This window comes from Microcaecilia unicolor, chromosome 4 (assembly GCF_901765095.1).
Source record: "Microcaecilia unicolor chromosome 4, aMicUni1.1, whole genome shotgun sequence".
NCBI classification, from domain to species: domain Eukaryota; kingdom Metazoa; phylum Chordata; class Amphibia; order Gymnophiona; family Siphonopidae; genus Microcaecilia; species Microcaecilia unicolor.
This window is the reverse complement of record NC_044034.1, coordinates 40,125,714-40,147,898: the sequence shown is the minus strand read 5'-3', so window position 1 is coordinate 40,147,898 and position 22,185 is coordinate 40,125,714. Positions and strand designations below refer to the sequence as shown.

Sequence of the window (22,185 nt, the reverse complement as noted above, 5' to 3'; positions counted from 1 at the left end):
TAGCTTGTGTTTTAAGTTGGGTGGCTGTCGGAAGGCCAGTACTGGTGGGGATGGGAATATCTCTTTCAGTAATTCATTCTCCTGGAGTATAGGTTTTGTAGATCTCTTATGATTTTCCTCAGTTTTTCCAGCTCTGGATTGTATGTCACTACAAGGGGGATTCTGTTTGTGGATTTTTAGTTGCAAAAACCACAGAAAGGCGGTATATCAAGTCCTATTCCCTTTCCCCCTTATCCTTGGAATTTACACGCACCACGTTACAGAATATGCTTAGCAAGTTGTGCATGTAAACCGTAATTAATACCAATTAGTGCTGATAATTGCTTGTTAACATCCAATTGACAATGCAGATTAGCTAGTTAACCAATTAAGTTATGTGCATTGTTATAGAATATGCTTCAATTTCTGTGCAGAAATTAGAGCATGATATATAGAATTTGGGGGCAAACACACTTCAGAACACTTTCTTGCCTTGGCGTCAAAGTATTATAATGACCAGATGACCACTGGAGGGAATCGGGGATGACCCTCCCCCCTTACTCCCCCAGTGGTTACTAACCCCCTCCCACCCTCAAAAAAACATTATTAAAATTATTACGTGCAAGCCTCAGATGTCATACTCAGGTCCCTGACGGCGCTTGCAGGTCCCTGCAGCAGTTTTAGTGGGTGCAGTGCACTTCAGACAGGTGGACCCAGGCCCATACCTTCCCTACCTGTTACATTTGTGGAGGAAACAGCGAGCCCTTCAAAACCCACCACAAACCCTCTGTACCCCCTTCACCCGTAAGGGCTATGATAGTGGTGTACAGTTGTGGGTTTTTTTTGGGGGGCGGGGGGGTTGGGGCTCAGCACACAAGGTAAGGGAGCTATGTACTTTGGAGCATTTTAGAAAGTCCACTGTAGTGCCCCATCCTCCCACGTCCAAATGGCTTGGACAGCTTTTGGTTTCGAAAATCACCGAAAGTCAAAGACGTCCAAATCCAAGGAAGTCCTTAGATTTGGACGTGCTTAGATTTGGACGTCCTTAGATTTGGACGTCTTTGACGGTATTTTTGAAACGGAAGATGGACGTCCATCTTTTTTCGATTTACAAAGACGTCCAAATCCAAACTTAGACGTTTCTTTCGAAAATGCCCCTTCATATCTTGTTCTTTCCTCTGAACCAACTCTCTCTGGTCACCGGATCAAAGAAATAAATCAAATTCATCTGAGAAGACCTACCTGTAGTAAAACCATGTGAAGCAGGGGTAGTGACGCAAGAGACGGGAGGAGCCTGCAGAGCTAGCAGCCAGTGCCTCATGGCTGCCTGTGGTGCCGCGCTTTTTTTTTTCAACATTTTTTCTCGTTAGCGTTAGCACTCAGCTGCTCAACAGGAAAAGCAGCAGTGGCCGGCAATGTGAGCTGGGGCTGGCGCGGGCCTGGAGGAAAAGTGGGCGGGCAGGCCAGAGCTGAAATTGGGTGGGCCTGGGCCCACCCAGGCCCACCCATAGCTATGCCCCTGACATGGGAATTTAAGGGAAAAAAATAGCTCCTATAACCAAGGCCTTAGCTGCAGGAACTGTTTCCTCCGAAGTTGTCTGACCACGTCTGGGAACATATAAATTTGTTGACCAGAAAAGGGGACACTTTTTTTTAGAAAAATAAAGCTTCAAAATTGTATTTTCCTCAAGCTGAGAGGAAAATTTGTAGCTGGCTTGGAAATTAAGTCGAGGAGATTCCAAAAACTTGGAAATATCCAAGCTGTCAACAGACACAATCAGATCCAATTCTCCTTCATCCCTAGTCTGCTTCAGAACATAAAAAAATATTCTCAACAGACACACAGTGTCTACCTGAGGAATATTGCAAGACATTTTTTAAGATACATCTTTAGAAGCTCTAAGGGGGCCAGGTTATGATTTTCCATAGATTCCAGTTGAGAGTGAAATAAGGACCTGTCTTTCATCATAGAAACTGCAGTTTTCTTTTCCTATTAAATATTGTGCTTGCTGAATTTTTCTTATGGCATTTTGTATTCCTGAATCAAGTGGGTGCTTGTAAGTATTTGGTTTAATCAATAAAAAATATTGACATTATTCTGATAAAGTGATTAAAAACTTCATAGGGGAATTGGAAAGACCCTAGCCCAAATCTTAGAAAGTTCTTTCTTTTGAAACTGCATTGATTGTGCCACATTGGGAAAAATCATAAATTTTTGTTCACAGAAAATTTTGAACTGACATCTTAATGTATTTGCCTTTAGGATACAGGGTACCAGGCTTGCATGGTAGTAATTTCTACAAAACCTAAGAGATCAAGCCCATCCTCCACCTGATTTTCATCAAGCCTATTGGCAGAAAATTAATAGCAACTGGAAATTAGAATTGTCTCTTTTGGGCGCATGGTTTGACACCTCCTTAAAATACTGTCCGAGTGTCTGAGCAACACTTTAGGAGATAAAATATGAATAAGAGAAAATGCCAGAAATGGACGTTTCCAGCTCTAGATTGATTTTTCAAGGGCTTCCATTTTATGATGTAAAAACAAGCCATCTTTTAAACCAGAAATACTAACAGCCTGAAGGGTTGCAATCTGTGCATCCAATATCTATGCCTTGTTATCCATCTGGAGCATTTGATTATCCACCATGGAAATTTTCTTTTCTACCACTTCATCAGGGAACCTGCGTAGTTCAGTTACTGAGCCTTTGGCTTCAACAAATCTTCAGTCCTTGAGGCAACTCACCAAATGTCTTTAGAAGACATTTTGTGATTCATCTTCTCTTTTTGAATGCAACTTTGCCACCTCACATGGTGCAGAATTTGCTTTAATGGTTAGCAAAGAAGAGCCCAAATTGAAGAAATTTACTTTCTCCCACCCCAGTGGAGATCATAGGTCTTCCATTCTTTCCAGCGGCAAAAATGAAGGTATGGGTGGTGACAGGTAGGCCAGTCCCCAGAGCTGATAGAAGTTCCTTTGAACCACCAGCCTGTACCACATTAGTAAAGTAGAGTTCCATGCTGGTTATAAGTACTTATCAGTAGGACTAGTAATATATGTAAGTACTCCCTCCAGGAGTCTTGTTCTTGATCTTCTGCTTCCCTATATATCGTATCAATTATCTAGACAACTCCAATCCATTCAAATTCAATAAATATTAATTCCAAGCCAAAGGTAGTTAGCACACCAGATTTGCATCCCCACCAAGATTGCAATGAATCTGTACCACACCTTCTGTACGATCTCACGGGACTCCAAAGGGACATTTTTCGTTGGGCGTATTCCTTTGGTCACACATAGCACTGGCTGCAGGCTTATGAATGCAGCCAGGGTCCTTCCTGGCTGATGTCACTTGGTGGCTTATACATATCTACAGACCTGCCATTCAGCTCTTCCGGATGTACTCCAAGGAATAGAAGCACTGAATCCACTAACCTATAAATGTACTCACTCTGCTGCTCCCCAGTATCTCTCCACACTCGTCCTTCCCTACACCCCTTCCCGTGCACTCCGCTCCATGGATAAATCCTTCTTATCTGTTCCCTTCTCCACTACTGCCAACTCCAGACTTTGTGCCTTCTGTCTCGCTGCACCCTATGCCTGGAATAAACTTCCTGAGCCCCTACGTCTTGCCCCATCCTTGGCCACCTTTAAATCTAGACTGAAAGCCCACCTCTTTAACATTGCTTTTGACTCGTAACCATTTGTAACCACTCTCCTCCACCTACCCTCCTCTCCTCCTTCCTGTACACAATAATTGATTTGATTTGCTTACTTTATTTTTTGTCTATTAGATTGTAAGCTCTTTGAGGAGGGACTGCCTTTCTTCTATGTTTGTTCAGCGCTGCATACGCCTTGTAGCGCTATAGAAATGCTAAATAGTAGTAGTAGTAATAGGTTCCACACCTCTCACTAGGACCCTTACCTTTGAATGAACCCTCTCCATACCATCTAGTGATCTCTTTTCACATTTGTAAGTACTACATTAAGTATGATCCCCTCCCATTCCCTACTTCTAGATGACATCGCAGTAATAAAATCTGTATATCTCCTTGGCAAAATGCAGTAGGCAGAACCAAAGTGGAGAGATGAAGATTTTGACTTAGGTTTCTGCAGGTAGTCTGTACTTGTCTGAATTTGGGTGGGGAGCACAATAAGAAGGGCTGCAGTTCGTGTTTTTCTCTGAAGCTCAGGATACAGCACTATGGGGGTCGTTTACTAAAGCTTAGCTCGCGTTATCTGCATCAGGGCCCATTTTATTCCTATGTATTTATTTTAGCAAATGGTGTGCTAAGTTTATGGGTCAAAAAAATCTGGCTGTTTCCAAACTCTGCGATATTTCCAGATTTATGTAGATATATGTAAGAACGTAAGAAGCAATTCCTAGTTATGCAACAGGAGGCTCTGGGATTAAGGGTTTCCTCTTTCATTGCTCATCTCCTTATAAATGTTTATTACTGTTAGAATCCCCCCAAGTTTTCTAATATATTTTTTTTAGATAGGGAAAAAAGAGGCTTCAGCCAGCAACCCAGGTACCACCGGCATCAGCATTGAGGCTGAGGTGAATTTGGATTACTCAGGTTTATCTCTGTAATAAGAAATATCCTGACCAGTTGCTCTAAGAAGCAGTTGTGGCTGGAGGCGGAGCAAGATGGCGGCAGTAACACCACTCCACGAGAGAGCCGTTGGATAGTGCTGTGTTAAACCCATACCTCCTGGTTGAATTTTCTATTAAAAATTTTACCTTATTCCTTTTTGCTGATGCCGCATACCAAGAGGAAAGGGGTTTTGAGAACCGGAACCCTGCCGGTTCGAACTTCGACTCCGACGCAGCTTTCTATCCAAGGATTCCTTGCGAGAACCCCTGTTACAACGCCGGGAAGCCCTGCTGAGCTGGACGCCCGAGGAGAGGCTGAGCTCCAGGGGCAGGACGTTTCATTGTCCCCCCCGGTGCGCCCACCACCACTGCAACCAGCTGACTTCGATGATGGGCGAGTAGCCCCTAATCGTGGAAACGAGAGAGGAGAGCTACTACCGGGTCCCCACTTCGAAGATACAGCTGAGGCCTGTATTACAGCAAAGGCTGAGAGTCAGATGGCACAGAGGCCAGGAAAATCTTTAGTCTCCTCGCCGGCGGTGACTCTTGAGGCAATAATGGAGACTCTACAGACGGTGATGGAATCAATTAGCAAGATTGAACCGCTTTTGGGTAAAGTAAATGAATTAACTTCTGCATTTTCCTCAATGAAAGAAGAGGTAACTGAAAAGATTCAAAATCTGTCTAATGAAACTTCTAAATTGAAGGAAATTTCAGTAAAATTAATACAAGATAACACGCTGATACATAAAAAGTTGGAACATTTTGAAAATCATAATAGGAGGTTAAATTTACGATTTTTGAATTTCCCACGGACTTCTATATATTTCCCATTAGAAATTTTTAAAAGGTATCTGATGGAAAATTTGAAATTCACCTTAGAAAATATACCTCCAGTGAATAAAATTTATTATCTTCCTACAAAGAAATCACTACAAGAGTTGGAACAACCGAATTTAAATGTATCAGACTTACTAGAAACTTCGTTAACTGATATAACCGACCGGCAAACCTTGCTGGTTTCATTCATATTTCCTCAAGATTTAGAATCCGTTAGAAAGATGGCTTTGAAGAACTTGCAAACCCCATTTTATGGGGGGAAAATCTGGGTATTCCCAGATGTCACTAAACTAACTCAAAATAGAAGGAAAGACTTTTTAGCACTTCGTGTTGAAACTTTGTCTTTAGGAGCCTCATTCCACTTGAACTATCCTTGTAAATGCAACATTAAATATTTAGGGGTAAAATATGTTTTCTTTGAACCCGAACACCTAAAACAATTTATTCTACAGAAAAAACTATTATAATGCTTTTTGAATCTAAACCGTTATGTTTTGCCCTAAGATTAGGATGTGGGGAGATTATATATATATTTGGGGTTTGTTTAATCTGCTATTGCTTTATTTCAATCTTGTGATATAACTTACTAAATTTCTTTCTCCTAAGATAACGGCTCTTAGCCCCTCCAATTTGGTGGTCTAATATAAGTTTGTAATATTTTCCTCTTTTATTTTGCCTAATTATGTGATCATTTCTTAACTGTATTACCTATTCAAGTAGTAAATGCTTGTAAAAATGTGAAAATGAAAAAAAAAAAAAAAAAAAAAAGAAATATCCTTATTTCTTTTCTTTTGCAACCTGCGCCTGGTGATTTGTAAAGCTCTCTTTTTTAAACTGGGAACTTTATTTGAAATTATATATTTTATGTTTAATTTTGTAATGTAATTTCTCAGTTATCTGTGGTGGTTGGAATTAACTTCAATTGTCTCTGTATTATATATTCAAAATGAATTAATAGATACTTCTGATTTTGTGAAATGGAATTTGCCCCTAAAGAAACACTGTCCATGAGCACTTACTAGTTCGTGTGTATTTATGAGATGGAATTTGTTAATTATGTAGCTACCATGTATTGTGGCTGTCTCAGGAATAAAATGATATATTGTGTTGCCCCTATTAGTTTTGACCAGAAGAACATTTCAACATTCCACCTTTTCATGTGATGCAGTCAGTGGCATAGCTATGGGGGGCCTGTGCCCCCCTAAATTGGCTCTGAGGCCCCCAGTTTGGCTAGTGGGGGTCCCCAAACCATGGCAGCTAAAGTGTTCGTCCCGCGCTGGTCTCACCTTGCCTGGCGCCCTGTTCTGTTTTCAGTCGCTGTGCACATTTGTTTTAATTAAACAGAACAGGGCGCCAGGCAAGGTGAGACCAGCGCGGGACAAACGCTTTAGCTGGTGGGGGTTGGGGACTCCTGTCAGCCAAGGTACCTTCGCAGTGGTGGTGGTGAGAGAATGGTGGGTGGGGGGGGCGGGGGCAGAAGTGGTGGTGGGAGGGAGGCGGGCCAAAATGTGCCCTCCCACCTTGGACTCTGGCCCCTCCCTCACATTGAGGTCTGGCTACGCCCCTGGATGGAGAGGGCTATTGCAGGAATCCTTTCAGAGGGCTTCAGTTAATTCTATCTTCCAAAGAGCTTTTAACATTTCCAAGTTCTTTCTCTCTTGTGTTGTTTGTGATTTGTAGGCATTTTATTAGTAAATATGCATTAATTGTGGTGCTCTGAAAATTGATGTCTCTGTTTTTCATTTCTTAGTGTCCCACGGCAACTAAAGAAACATTTGGGATTCATCTAAAAGTTGTAGGAGATTGGACAGGTATGCAGAAATCAATTTTGTCGTAGAAAATCAAGTGGCTAATTTCATTTTTTTAAATGTGTTTTAGAAAAAACATTGTTAGAATATACAACTTTTACAATTTACAGGTCTTATAGTTGCCCACATGATGTATTTGAGCTTGAATAAAAATATTTGTGTTATGTACCTCAAAACTTATTTTACAAATAGCTTAGAGCAGTTTAACATTTCTTATCCAACTGATTGTTGGACAAATCTAATTTTCTAACACTATGTGGGACCTTTTTATTAAATTGTGGTACAAAAGTTTTGAATTTACCATGCAGGGCAGACACTTGCATGGGCGACATGTTACACACAGTGTAATGTGGTGTGGGTCAACACAAAAATAAATAAATGCAGCTCATCCACCAATATCACCCCTTCCAATTCCCCCACTTACATCATGTACCCATTTTGATCTTCCCCAACATGACATACCTTTTCCAATTCCTCCCCCCCCCAACATCACTCACTCCTTTCCATCCTCCTCAACATCACATACCCTGTCCCCTTCTGATCCTGCCCAGTCCCCCCAGGATCTTGGGAGTAGAAGGGGACCATTCCTGCCCAGGGCCACCGAGGGGGGGCAGGAGGCAAGATTCCCCCGGGCCCGGCCTCTAAGGGGAACCCGGCACCGGGGTCTGTCTCTCTCCTGCTCCTGACGGGACTCAGGTGATCGCTTCCTGACAGGAGCAGGAGAGGGAAAACTCTGGCACCGGGCCCCCCCTTAGAAGCTGGGAAGGAGCAGATTTGGGGCTTCTGGTTTGGCTTCTTATCTTATCCTTGTGCCCTTCTGTCGGTCCTTCCCTTATCCTTATTGATCCTGTCTGTTTGTCCTGATTTACATTGTAAGCTCTTTTGAGCAGGGACTGTCTTTCTTCATGTTCAATTGTAAAGCGCTGCGTATGACTGGTAGCGCTATAGAAGTGATTTATAGTAGTAGTAGTAGTATCTTCTCCATGTGGCAGAGAATAGCGCTGGAGAAAGACTTTTGCTGATGGTGCTTGGGTATCCCCCGCCAGCCAAGTTATGTGGAGTTGTGGCAAGAGGGCAGGGAAGTGGGGCAAAATGTGCCCCCCAATTTTTGAGGTCTGGCTACGTGGTGGTCCTGGGAGTGGGTACCCGGCTCAGTCTCTCGGTGACCCTGCTCCTGCCATATGCCAGTAGACCAGAATGAAGACCCCTGTGTGGCCCTGGGGGGGGGGGGGGGGGAGGGAGCAAGACTTTTTTTCCAGGGGGTGGGGCTTGCAGACAGGAAGGGGAACGGAGTGGGGTATATGATGCCGGTGGGTGTCAGACGAGGGGCAGGATATGTGATGTTGGAGGAATTGGAAAGGGTGAGTGAGGTTGAGGGGAGGGCTGTGCCTCTGCAGCAATTCCTCTAGAGTGGCCACACTACAAGACTGTTGATAGCACAGCGCCACCTACTGTCTTTTCTTCAAGTAGCGGTAAGTGCTGCTGTGCTGTTGGTAATCATGAGAACTAATGCGCAGTAATGACCCGCCTGCTAGCTATAACCACTGGCCACTCTTCCACTCTGCTTCTGTCATGCCCACCCATTGCCCCCCCCTACCCACAATAAGCAGCTAGTGCAGGTTTTTAAAGCCACTGGCTGTTTTAGCATTGCAGCAGACTTTAGCTCAAGTTTGCATTTTTCATTTAATGCATGTCATGCTCGCTGGTTAACATAGCTTAGTAAAAGGGCACTTGCATATTTTTTTTTTTCTGTTGCACTAATGAAGAACCAACATTGTCTTGGCATGATCAAAGCAATATGCCATAAAAGAAATAAATTCTTAATGAAAACTAATGTCCTCCTCCTTGGTGGCATAGAATGTTTTATTGTAATTTTGTACATCCATAGAGGAGGCGGAATGGGGGCATTTTCAGCTTAGCTGACCTTGAATTGAAGTGGATCTACAGCTGTCGGGGTTGAATTATTTCATTTCAGATGTATTTTTTATTCCGCTAATGCATATTTGGAACTGGTAAAGCAGGTGTAGTAATCATCATTTAAAACTCATTAACAAGAATCTGCAGTAGTTAGTGGATTTTTAACAGTAGTCTGCTGTGTTTTTGCCAGAAATATTAGTGGTGGCAACAGTACTTTAAAAGTGGAGGAATGAGATAAAGGGATTTCACTGTAGCTGTAGTAGTTTGGTGCAGTGTTAGCTTTATGAAAACCATTTATTTATTTATTGCATTTGTATCCCACCTCTTTGCAGGCTCAAAGTGGCTTACAATACATCATGAGTAGTGGAAAAGTGTTAGTATCATAAACATTTAGTATTGCATGATCTTGTTAGTATGATGATAAAAACAAAGTGGTAGTATACAAGCAGATTTTAAGAAACAGTTCTGAGATTAAATAGGCGAGTTGTGTAGTGTAGGTTCACTTGGGTTGGTCTTTTTGGTATGCTCTTTCAAAGAGATGGGTCTTCAGTAGTATGCGGAAGTTCGATCTTTCGTAGGTTGATTTCAAGTTGCGCGGCAGTGCGTTCCATAGCTGTGTGCTCAAGTAGGTGAAGTTTGACGCGTGCATTAGTTTGTATTTCATTCCTTTACAACTGGGGAAGTGCAGATCGAGGAATGTGCGGGATGATCTTCTGGCATTCCTAGGTGGTAAGTCTATTAGGTCAGACATGTAAGCTGGTGCGTCTCCATGGATAATTTTGTGAACTAGTGAACGTATTTTGAATGTGATGCGTTCCTTAAGTGGAAGCCAGTGTAATTTTTCTCCTAAGGGCTTGGCACTTTCAAATTTAGGTTTGCCAAATATGAGTCTAGCTGCAGTGTTCTGGGCTGTCTGAAGTTTCTTGATTATTTGTTCTTTGCAACCGGCATATAGTGCATTGCAATAGTCAAGATGACTAAGCACCAATGATTGTACCAAGTTACGGAAAACACTCCTTGGGAAGAAAGGTCTTATTCTTTTTAGTTTCCACATTGAGTGGAACATCTTCTTGGTTGTGTTTCTCGCTTGGTTCTCTAGTGTTAGGTGTTGATCAATGGTGACTCCAAGAAGTTTTAGGGTTTCTGAGATAGGAAGGTTTAGAGTTGGTGTATTGATGGCGGTGTATTCTTTTTTGTTGTGTTGGGAGGTTAGTATTAGGCATTGGGTCTTTTCTGCGTTGAGTTTCAACCAAAATGCGTCCACCCATGAATGCATGATTTTGAGGCTTTGGTTGATGTCATTAGAAATTTCTTTTAGGTCCTGTTTGAATGGGATGTAGATCGTTACGTCATCCGCATAAATGTATGGATTTAGGTTTTGATTTGATAATAATTTTGCCAGGGGTATCATCATTAAGTTGAATAGAGTCGGTGAGAGGGGGGATCCTTGTGGTACTCCGCATTCAGGTACCCATGCGGTTGAAGTGGTCGAGTTGGATGTTACTTGGTACGACCTTGCGGTTAGGAATCCCTTGAACTACTGAAGGACGTTGCCTCCAATTCCGAAGTAATCAAGGATGTGTAGTAAGATTCCGTGGTCTACCATGTCGAAAGCACTTGACATGTCAAATTGTAGAAGTAGTATGTTCTTACCAGATGTAATCGTTTGTTTGAATTTAGACATGAGGGTTACTAATACTGTTTCGGTACTGTGGTTAGACCTAAACCCTGATTGGGAATCGTGGAGTATGGAAAATTTATCTAGATAATTTGTAAGTTGCGAGGAAGTGGCTCTCCACTCTAGTCTTCCAAGCAACCATCTCGTTCCGCGTGGTGTCGTGGCGGCTGGTCACGAGCCGGATCGGTCCAAAATGGTTCGATGTAGTCGCTTTCAGCTTGGTTCAGACGGCTAAGCAGTGACCAGGCTCTGAATCAAGCCCCGTGATTCTCTCAGTGAGCAGTACTTCGTCTCTCGGATGGGAAGCGTGTTCGCCGCTCCGCGTCCCAATGGGGCTTGTCCCCAGTACCACGCCAGTTCCCTCCCGGTAGCTTGGACATGGCGACCCGTTTAGTTTCGGCGAAGGTAGCGCTCACTCGGTCTTGGTCTCGTGGTGACCCGTGCCGATGTTCCCATCTGGCTTGGTCTTTTCTGGCTTGGTCTCCGGACACGCAGCACGGCGCCTCTCGGGTCAGGTCGCCTCGGCTCGCCTTTGCGTCTCACAGGTGCAGGCCACGGCAGTGGAGCTCGGTCCTCATACGGCCTCCTGTTTCCCAGAGCTCCGGTGAGTTCTAATCAACGTTTTTCAGTGATCCCCACCTACCCGGAGGAGGTATTCCGCCTCTCCAACGGCTGCGGGGGAATTGGATCGCGGTCTTGACGGAGCCTTTTCGCCAGTAACTCCACGTGGTCTTCCAATCTCCCGGGCTCCGTCAGTCGACTCCGATCACCGTCGCTCCGGAACACCAAACTCCCTGGAGGGAGTATATCCGTTCTCCAATGGCATTGGCGGACCCGGATCGCGATTTCAACAGGGCAATTTCGCCCAGAACTCGCTTAGAACTCAGTCCTCCTGTGGAGCTCCCATCTCAGCATCCGTTCAGGTCGCCATCTTTTCATTTGGCACAACCAATGGCCTTTTTGCTAAGATGTACTAAGAAACGGGCTTAGCACATCTTTCTGTGCATTAAGTCCATTTCTACTGCCTTCCTAAACTAGGTTTCCCCCCCCCCCCCCCCCTTCTTTCCTTTTACAAGTCCCACAGTAATTTTTCAATTTTGGAAACTTGTGAGACTTGCAAAAAATATTAACACGGAGCACTTACCGCCTCCTATTTAGGAGATGCTAAGCACTCCTGTATTAACTTGGCTTCAGCCACTTAGCACATGGTAATGTGAACATCCTAGTTGGTTAAATCTTCCATGCCCATTCTCTGGCCATGACATGCTCCCTCCACACACAAAAAAATGTGCAGTTAGCTTGCACAAACAGGCAAATTACCACAAAACACTTTAAATCATTTTGCAGTAAATCTTGTTGAATGCGCTAACCAGAGGCGTAGCTAGGTGGGGCAATGGGGCATTGGCCCCCACGGATTAAGCCCTGGCCCCCCCTACTTTGGACCCTTCTCACGCCGCCAACCCCTGGCCCCCCTATTTTGGACCCTTCTCCCGCCGCCGACCCCCCTCCCGCCGCTGCCGCCACCAGGTACCTTTGCAGGCGAAGGTCCCCAACCCCCACCAGCCGTCATCTTCAGCGCCGGTCGACTCCGGCACCTTCGCTGATGATCTGTTTCTGACTCCTGATGTCCTTCATGCATATCCTGCATGGGGCTACATACAGGAAGTGCACTGAGGACTGGCGGTGGGAGGGGGGTCCAAAGTGGCATGGGGGTCGGCGGCTGGGGGAAGCGGGCTAAACTGTGCCCCCTCCACCTTGGGCTCTGGGCCCCCCTCCCGCCAAGGTCTGGCTATGGCGCTGGCGCTAACCATACATTAGGGCTTAAAGCTCTTTAGTGAAAGAGCCTCTAAACTTGTAGGTACCTTGTTCTTATGCATTCGGTCTAAAACCATCCTCTAGAATCAAGGTGTCAATCCATTGATAGTTTCTTCCAGTAGTGTAGCCAGACAGCCAGTTTAGGGTGGGCCCGAGGTCAAGTGGGTGGGCCAAAAATTTCATGTCTGCTACCCCCCCCCCCCCCCATATGTAAATGAAATATCTGTGTTTCCGGGGATCCCCAAGCCCTGCCAGTCACAGACCCCCCCTTCCTGCCAAACGTGTATTTCTTGGGTGTCTGCCGGCACAGTCCCCAAACTGCTACTGCCAAATGCTGGCCTGCACGTAAGCTCAATTTTGCGCATGCATGAAAACAGCATGTTCATGGCAGAGGGGCCTGCGGCTGGCAGCAGCGGCTCAGGGACAGTGCTGGCGGCTGCCCAAGAAGTAAGGTTGTTTGGCGGGAAGGAGATCTTCAGCTGGCAGGGCTTGGGGATCCCCGCCAGTCACACTAAGGGAGATGACATTTTTGGGTGGGCCTGAGCCCAAATTGGGTTGGCCCTAGCCCACCCAGGTCCACCAGTGGCTATGCCACTGCTTTCTTCAATGATCTGAGAAGAGTTTTATTCATTTTCATGAGACAATCGTTGGTATAGTTTAAATACAGCTTTAGATGTGAACAGAGGAGCTTCTCCTTCAATCTCCAACTTTATTGCTTGCATTATAGTACATACTGGAGCTTAGAGCTGATGGTAACATTAACATTCATCTATTTTTTGTTTAATTTTCAATGTAATCTTGAATTCAGTAGCCCATTAGTGGAAGCTTTATAAATGCAAATAAGAAGGTATTAAACATTGCTTTTTAGTTCTCCTTTGAAGTAACAAAGGACTAGGTAGTGAAAAGGAGCAATGATGTTCCCAGTCCCCGTTGACTTTGAGCTGGAAACATGATGAGGAATGGAAATGGGTGTCTGATAGAAGGGATGTTCCTATGCAATCAGACACTGCATGTAACATAGTGCTTCTTCAGTGAGCATCTACCTTGGCTCATAAATACAGGGGACACCCCTTAAATATACCTCACAGGCTTTGTACTTGCCTTACCTTAACTTTTGCAGTTAAAGTGCGGTAAGTGAAAAACCTTACCATGTTTTAGTAAACATTCTACTTAATTTGTTAGCCCTGACTTTGAGCTTTTAAGAGACATGAACCCTGCTTACTTGCAAGATAGCTTTTTTTGTGGAATGAACCTAATCTAATGGCTAGATCATGGCTAGATCATGTACAGCTATAACATATGCTAAAATCGGTTTGCAATCTACTCTAGTACTGTGAAACTAACTTTCCTATGGGGTATTAGTGAAACTATGGTATTATTAAGAAGATTCAACATTTGGTTTATGGAAAGATGTGCCCAAGTTGTAGTACAATGAGTCTGCTGCTATGGGGGCATGGTGGACGTTTGAGTCTTCAAATTTTCAATAAAATTGTTTATTAACAAACATCCTCCAGTTTCTGGTATCCTTGGTCGCTCTCCCACTTTTTGTACACTATTGTTTTTACCGTGGGGCGTTTGAGTTGTCCGCTTGTTGGCGGATTTTTCTCGGATGTTTTTAGACCCATACACAAAAAAAATGTCTTGCACCCATTGTTGAAACAGTCTCAAGATCTGCCCACAATTTCTTTCCCCCAGTATTCATTTGATTGCCATCTAGCTAAATTTTTACTGCTTGCAAATATGGAGAAAAGACGGCTGAGGGGAGATATGATAGAGATCTATAAAATAATTAGTGGAGTGGAATGGGTAGATGTGAATCGCTTGTTTTACTCTTTCCAGGAATGCTAGGACTAGGGGGCACGCAATGAAGCTACAAAGTAGTAAATTTAAAATGAATCAGTGAAAAAGTTTCTTTACTCAGTGTGTAATTAAACTGTGGAATTCGTTGCCAGAGAATGTAGTAAAAGCAGTTAGCTTAGCGGTGGTTAAAAAAGGTTTAGGATAGCTTCCCAAAGGAAAAGTCCATAGACCATTATTAAAATGGACTTGGGGGAAAATCCACTGCTTATTTCTAGGATAAGCAGCATAAAATGTATTGTACTTTTTTGGGATCCTGCCAGATACTTGTGACCTGGATTGTCCACTGTTGGAAACAGGATGCTGGGCTTGATGGATCTTCGGTCTGTCCTAGTATGGCAATGCTTAGGTTCATGTGCATCAGTACATATCTGCTTCTTTTGAAGTTTCTATATAATATGAGTATTTACATATAAAATTGAGATCCAATGGATTAATATAAATGATATCATTGTTAATTTTCATTTAATATTGATGAGGGTTTATTGGTCACCTCAGTTAATTTAGATTTATCATTGGCTTTTGACATGCATACACTTTGATTTTCCTTCCAATCATTCCTTTTAAGGTACTTTTTCAAAGATATCTTTCGTGTGTGTTTTATGCCAGATTGGTAGTGTCCAAGCAGGCTGAATCTTCTCCTGAGAAATGTCCTTGTGAAACAGTTCAGTTGAGCTCCTGCTGATATATCTCTTGCATCAACTGTGAATTAACAGTATTTCATCTGATCACATCCCAAAACACTAATTCTACCAGAATGCAAAAAAAAAAACAAAAAAAACCCCTGAGGATTCAGAAATGCAGAACTCACTCCTCTTTTATCAACTTTTGCTTCTAGTCATTTCAATGTCTCCTGATTGTCTTGAGTCTCAGAACTCCCAGTACAGGATAGGAATGATGGAGAAAGAAAGGGTGAAACCCAAAGTGAGATCATGAATTTTATAGAATTGCACTCCAATAAATGTTATCAGTTATTGGAAAGAGAATGAGAACCATCATAAAAGCGAAATAGACATAATCAAACAATTTTGCAGGCCAAATAGTCATCAAAATAAGTTTGAGGTCCTTTTACTAAGCTGCATTAGGCATATGCCTAATACAGCAAAAATAAGCTCAATGTCAGATGCACAAATGCACTCCACATTAATGTTGAGATGTGCACTTGCTACCTGTATGCTAGCTAAAGTTTGACGGGGCATATTGAGTGGAGATTGAGTATTCCTGCGCTAACCTGATGGCACATCTACATTGCCACGCAGTTACTGGTTAGTGCATGGATAATGTCAGAGTCCTTACTGCCTACAAAATAGGGGGTCGTTTTACTAAGGTGCACCGAAAAATGGCCTGCGCTGTTGTAGATGTGTGTGTTGCCCTTCTTCAAATCCTTACTCAAAGCCCACCTCTTCAATGTCGCCTTCGGTACATAACCATTATACCTCCATTCAGAACATCTAGACTGCCCCAACTTGACATTTCATCCTTTAGATTGTAAGCTTCTTTGAGCAGGGACTATCCTTCTTTGTTAAACTGTACAGCGCTGCGCAACCCTAGTAGTGCTTTAGAAATGTCAAGTAGTAGTAGTAGTATTGGACATTCGCAGGTCAATTTTTCAGTGTGCCTGCAAAAAAGGCCTTTATTTTTTTTGGCCGAAAATGGACATATGGCAAAATAAAAATTGGCACGTGTCCATTTTGGGCCTGAGACCTTACCGTCACCCATTGACTTAACAGTAAGGTCTCACGTATTAACCGAGTGGTAGTCATCTGCGCATGTACAGTGCCAATTACCGCCTGGTTAGCGCCATATGCTGGAAAATAAAATATATTTCCGGCACGCGTAGTGGACGCACGTAAAAAATGAAATTACCGCCCGGGCCACATGGTAGCCGGGTGGTAGCTCCGAATTGGCGCACATAGATGCCTACGCGGCTTAGTAAAAGGACCCCTAGGCGGTGAAAAGTGCTCCCACGGTAATAATAAAAATGGCCACTGCTAATGGCAATATTAGTGCACAGCCATTAATAAAATGAATAGAAAATTAGGGGTTTTAAAAACCATAGTAAAAATGGTCTTAGCGTGCAGGAAAGACCCGTGTAAGGCTAATTTTTACTGTAGCTTTGTTAAAAGGACCCCACAATGTTCTAATTATTTTATAAAGTGGAATTCAATTGTAGTATACATGCATACAGAAATTAGATATTTGCATCCATTAGATATCGAAGAATTTATAACCCTAAAGCAAGCTTCTGCTAATCATTTTGTAAGGTTTACCAACAGTTGCCCAATTGGTTCCTACAAGTCAGAGCAAGGAGGTCAGATGAATTATGTGCTGTTTGGTTAGAATGGCTGTAACTTGCCACTGGGTTTGCAAGGAGATGTCTCCACTTATTTTGGTATAGCAGGAGAATAACAGGAGCAGTCCGTACAGGTCTTTAACTGCCATCATCTACTATATCTTACTACATCTATGTATCGCTTTCAAGATTTGTACCTTTGTTCACAGAATAATACATGGTCTAGCTCCGAGCTATATGTCTGAACTAATCGACTTACCAATTAGAAACACAATTGAATCAGCCAGAACATACTTAACTCTTCACTTCCCAAGTTGTAAAAGCCTGAAGTATAAATCAATATACACGTTAAGTTTCTCTTACATATGCACACAGCTCTGGAATTCTCTACCAAAACGCCTGAAATCTACAAATAATCATCTAGAATTCTGAAAAAAACTAAAAACTCACCTGTTCAAGAAGGCATACCCTACGGTATCTGACATAAATACCAAACAATGAAATATGGCATTTTAATCAGGAAACGGACAGTTTTCAACCCCGACGCATGATCACACCCTAACATTTTGTCTGAATCACCCCAACCTATTTACCGATACTTCTTTACTGTACTTGTCACTGTAATAGTACCCCTATACTGTATTTGTTCACACCGGAGTCTGTAACCACCTCTCCGGAACTATGTAAGCCAGTTTGAGCCTACTAATAAGTGGGAAAAGGTGGGATACAAAATAAATATTACTATGCCTTGCAATGGCTGCAAACAGGTGTACCTCTGCCTTAATTCAGAACCAGAAAAGTCTGCAGAAGAATAGTCATAGAATTACCCCTGTAATATCTGTAGGGAATAAACATCTATAAAGTTTCAAAAAAAAAAAAAAAAAAAAGCATGCTTGTAGAATCCTTAAGGCAGCAATAAGAAGACAGGTTTTATGGTCTGAATGTGCTATTTCTTATTTTAAATGAAAACAGAACGTTTATTACCGTGGTCTCTAAATTATTACCTAAGGAATAATTAGCACGCCTTGAACTGCGCTTGACAACTCTCTTTAGAGACATTTTAGCCAGATTTGCTTGAAACATGAGTCTGAGTACAAGTACATGGCAATGTCCTTGTTTTAAACTTCATCTTTTTGTTTATTCACAAATGCGTTCCCATTTTAGTGACTATTGGCACAAAGAACATACTGTAAAGGTAAAGGGAATGGACAGGAACACAGTCAACAGTTCTGTTTATGTAGCCTTCCAGTCTGACTTGAAGGTCATATTCTTTTGTTGCATGCCTGAAAATATCACTCTATAGAGATTGAACATATTTATAGTTTTGTCAGTTTTGACTAACTGAAAGGTTTTAAAAGCTGCTTCTGTTGTTTTCCCCAGCATTGTGCAGTCTAGAGTCAAATACATCCTGTTAGGCTGATGCTTTAAGGTGGTGGTTGTTTTTTTTATTGTAAACCATGCATAATGGAGGTAATATTATAAGTGATCTGAGCATGCAAAACAGCATTTTACATGCTCAACTAGGCACTTTCTGGGGTTATACCCACAAAAATGTATAAGGATGGGTATTCGTTTGCAAAAGTATAGGAAGTGTCAATGATGTATCTCAAGTTATATGCAGCTGAAGAACTGGAGGTTGACTCAGACTTCCAAACAGGGAGAATAAACCAAAACCGTCTTTATTCAAAACAAGGACCAAGAGAAGGAACCCAACATGGGACCGTGTTTCAGCGGATGCAACCGCCTGCTTCAGGGGTCATAACTCACTGTATAATCGCAAGTCTGTATCTGCTTGTTCAAGATAATAGGTCATAAAAAGAAATGTACAAGACTACGGAGACCACATCACGTATAGCCAATAAGCAAGAGCAAAACGCTACAGCCAAGACAGCATGAAAATCCACTTTGCTCTTGCTTATTCACTTGCACACATAGGACTAGATTCTATATATCACGCCTAAGAAATCGGCACTGAAATGAAATACACCTAGGAGTATTCTATAAAGTATGCCTAAATTTAGGCGTACTTTATAGAATATGCCTAAATTTCTGTGCAGTATAGAGAATAGGCCGAGCAACCATCCATGTGACTAAATTTAGTTGCAGTCAGTTAGGTCGAGCAAAACTTGGTGTAAATGCTGATGCCTATATTACACGTGGACCAATTATATTCTATAACAATGCGTGTAGATTTTAGAAATGCCCATGACCCGCCCATTCCTCTTTTTATCATTGCGACTTAGAATTTATGTGCATCACGTTACAGAATACGCTTAGTTCTACACATAAATTCTAATTAATGTCAATTGCTTGTTAAGTGGCAATTATCGACACTGCTTAACTAAGTTGCACATGCATATCCAGACTATGACTGGATTTGTGCGCGCAACTTAAGTTGCGCTATGTAGAATCTGGGGTTTGTGTGGAAACGCATTCTAACGGGCTGAAATGGCAGATCAGTGCGGAAATGTATTTATATGCCTAGTTATAGGATAGCGCCTAAGTGCAACTAAACAGGGGGGTGTTCCCATTGGAATAGCATGAGTGGGTCAGGTCGTGCTAGAAAGGATTTTGGAGCCGGAGACTAAGACATGGATTGGAGGGAAACAACTGATTAGTCACACATGGGTGAACAAAAGTTAAAGAAAGGGAGGCAAGGTGATTGGTTAATAGGAGATAAGAAGTAGAGAGGGGATGTGATGAATAGAAATGAGAAAGAAGAAAGAGGAAAGAAAGAGGCTGAAAAGGAAGAAATTGGAAAGACTAAAGATGGAGAATTGAGGGTGGGGAAGAGAAGACCAAAAGGGGTGGTGATCAAAACAAATGAGAGGGAGTAGAAAAGTAGATGATTGGAGGGAATCAAAAGAGAGATGGATGAGGTCTTTGAAGGGCAAAGGGGTTTCATAAATATTATTGATTCCATAATTTGACAGATATAGAATGAGAAAGACAGACAGGAAATGAATGGAAAAAAAACAACAACCCAGGATTAGAGGACCTTCAGGAGAGACCAGAAGAAGCAGAAATAGCAGCACGGGGCAAAAAAGAGAGGCTGAAGAAAAACAAGGAATGAGAAATGTGGAAAAGACAGGAATTAGTAGACAGAACTGGGACAGAAAAGGAGTAAACAGAGAGGATAAATTAAAACCAGGGCCACACAACTTGAGAGTAGTTTGCTTTGATTTTTGATCCTGGAGTTACCTCCTTTTTCTTTCAGCTTCTGGCTTAGAACCAGTGTTTGGAACTTTACAACTATCTAGAGATGTTTTCTTTATTACATGATACCGCCCCTTACCTCACCATGGAATGCACTTTTATTTATAATGTCAGTCTTCATTGTGAAGTATAAAATATTAGAATTATTTTTACGTATTTCTTTTAGCTTAGAGGTTGCTGACAGTTTTCACCCTTATTACTTGATGAGTTTTGCTTGTACCCTCACATTTTATGAAACCACTTTTTCTAGAAGCATCTAAGGGATAGAACAATTTTTATGTTGCTTGTTCGCATTTTCTCTTTTGTTGACATATTATAGCTCTTCTTTACTTTGCTAGATAACTTTCTTTAGAGAGAGAAAGAAAATTGACTTTGTTTTCCTTTCTTTCTGTTAGACAAAAAGAAATGCATCTACAAACATTGTTGAGACAGGAGAATGAAAGAGGCTTGCCACTCATTGTTTAGATTTAAGTGAGACAAACACCAGAAGAAAATCAGTAGAGGGCCCTTTTACTAAGCCGCAGAAGTGTCTGCGTGTGCCAAAATGGAGCTACCGCCCAGCTACTGCGTGGCTCTTGTAGTAATTTCATTTTTGGCGCGTGTCCGATACGCACGTCCGAAAAATAATTTTGATTTTCAGATGTGCGCCAAGTGGCATTTTGACGCACGTAGGTCATTACAGCCAGCTTACTGCGTGAATCTTTACCGCTAGGTCAATGGCTGGCGGTAAGGTCGCTGTCCCAAAATGGACGTGTGGCAATTTTGATTTTGCCGCATGTCCATTTTTGGCAAAAATACTTTTAAAAAGGGCCTTTTTTTACAGGCGTGCTGAAAATTGGATCGGCTCGCGTGCCAAAAACTCACGCCTACACTACCGCAGGCCATTTTTCAGCGCACCTTTGTAAAAGGACCCCTAAACAAGTTGCCAGGTTTGCTGCTTAGGTATAAATAAAGGTACAAACTTAGATTGTGAGCCCTCCTGGGACAGAGAAATATCCAGTGTACCTGAATGTAACTCACCTTGAGCTACTACTGAAAAAGGTGTGAGCATAATCTAAATAAATATTGAAGATTCTACATGGAATGTTGTTATTATTGGTGATTCTACATGGAATGTTGCTACTATTTGAAATTCTGTTGCTACTATTGGAGATTCTACATGGAATGTTAATGTTGCTATTCCACTAGCAACATTCCATGTAGAAGCCTGCCCTTGCAGGTCAGCAACGTGGCTGCGCAGGCTTCTGTTTCTGTGAGTCTGACGTCCTGCACGTACGTGCAGGACGTCAGACTCACAGAAACAGAAGCCTGCGCGGCTGAATTGCTGATCTGCAAGGGCAGGCTTCTACATGGAATGTTGCTAGTGGAGGAGCAGCCTAGTGCAGTGGAACATAGAATGAGATTCTACATAGAACATTGCTAGTGGAGGCACTCCTAGTGGTTAGAGCACTGGTCTTGCAATCCAGTGGTGGCTGGTTCAAATCCCACTGCTGCTCCTTGTGATCTTGGGTAAGTCACTTAACCCTCCACTACCTCAGGTACAAACTTAGATTGTGAGCCCTCCTGGGACAGAGAAATATCCAGTGTACCTGAATGTAACGCACCTTGAGCTACTACTGAAAAAGGTGTGAGCAAAATCTAAATAAAGATTCTACATGGAATGTTGTTATTATTGGTGATTCTACATGGAATGTTGCTACTATTTGAAATTCTGTTGCTACTATTGGAGATTCCACATGGAATGTTAATGTTGCTATTCCACTAGCAACATTCCATGTAGAAGCCTGCCCTTGCAGGTCAGCAACGTGGCTGCGCAGGCTTCTGTTTCTGTGAGTCTGACGTCCTGCACGTACGTGCAGGACGTCAGACTCACAGAAACAGAAGCCTGCGTGGCTGAATTGCTGATCTGCAAGGGCAGGCTTCTACTTGGAATGTTGCTAGTGGAGGCACTCCTAGTGGTTAGAGCACAGGTCTTGCAATCCAGAGGTGGCCGGTTCAAATCCCGCTGCTACTCCTTGTCATCTTGGGCAAGTCACTTAACCCTCCATTGCCTCAGGTACAATCTTTCATTGTGAGCCCTCCTGGGACAGAGAAATATCCAGTGTACCTGAATGTAACTCACCTTGAGCTACTACTGGAAAAGGTGTGAGCAAAATCTAAATAAATAAAATAATAATAAAATAAA

The 22,185-nt window shown here is 42.6% G+C and overlaps 1 protein-coding gene across 1 annotated transcript in view; it reads left to right on the top strand.

Annotated features, from left to right (window-relative positions):
- The window catches only part of NOX4 (NADPH oxidase 4), a 247,490-nt gene that overhangs the window by 102,444 nt on the left and 122,861 nt on the right, over positions 1-22,185 (top strand). The window contains exon 13 of the mRNA XM_030200162.1: positions 7,167-7,227. Coding sequence (XP_030056022.1) covers positions 7,167-7,227 — 61 coding nt within the window. The remainder of the gene's footprint in view (positions 1-7,166; positions 7,228-22,185) is intronic.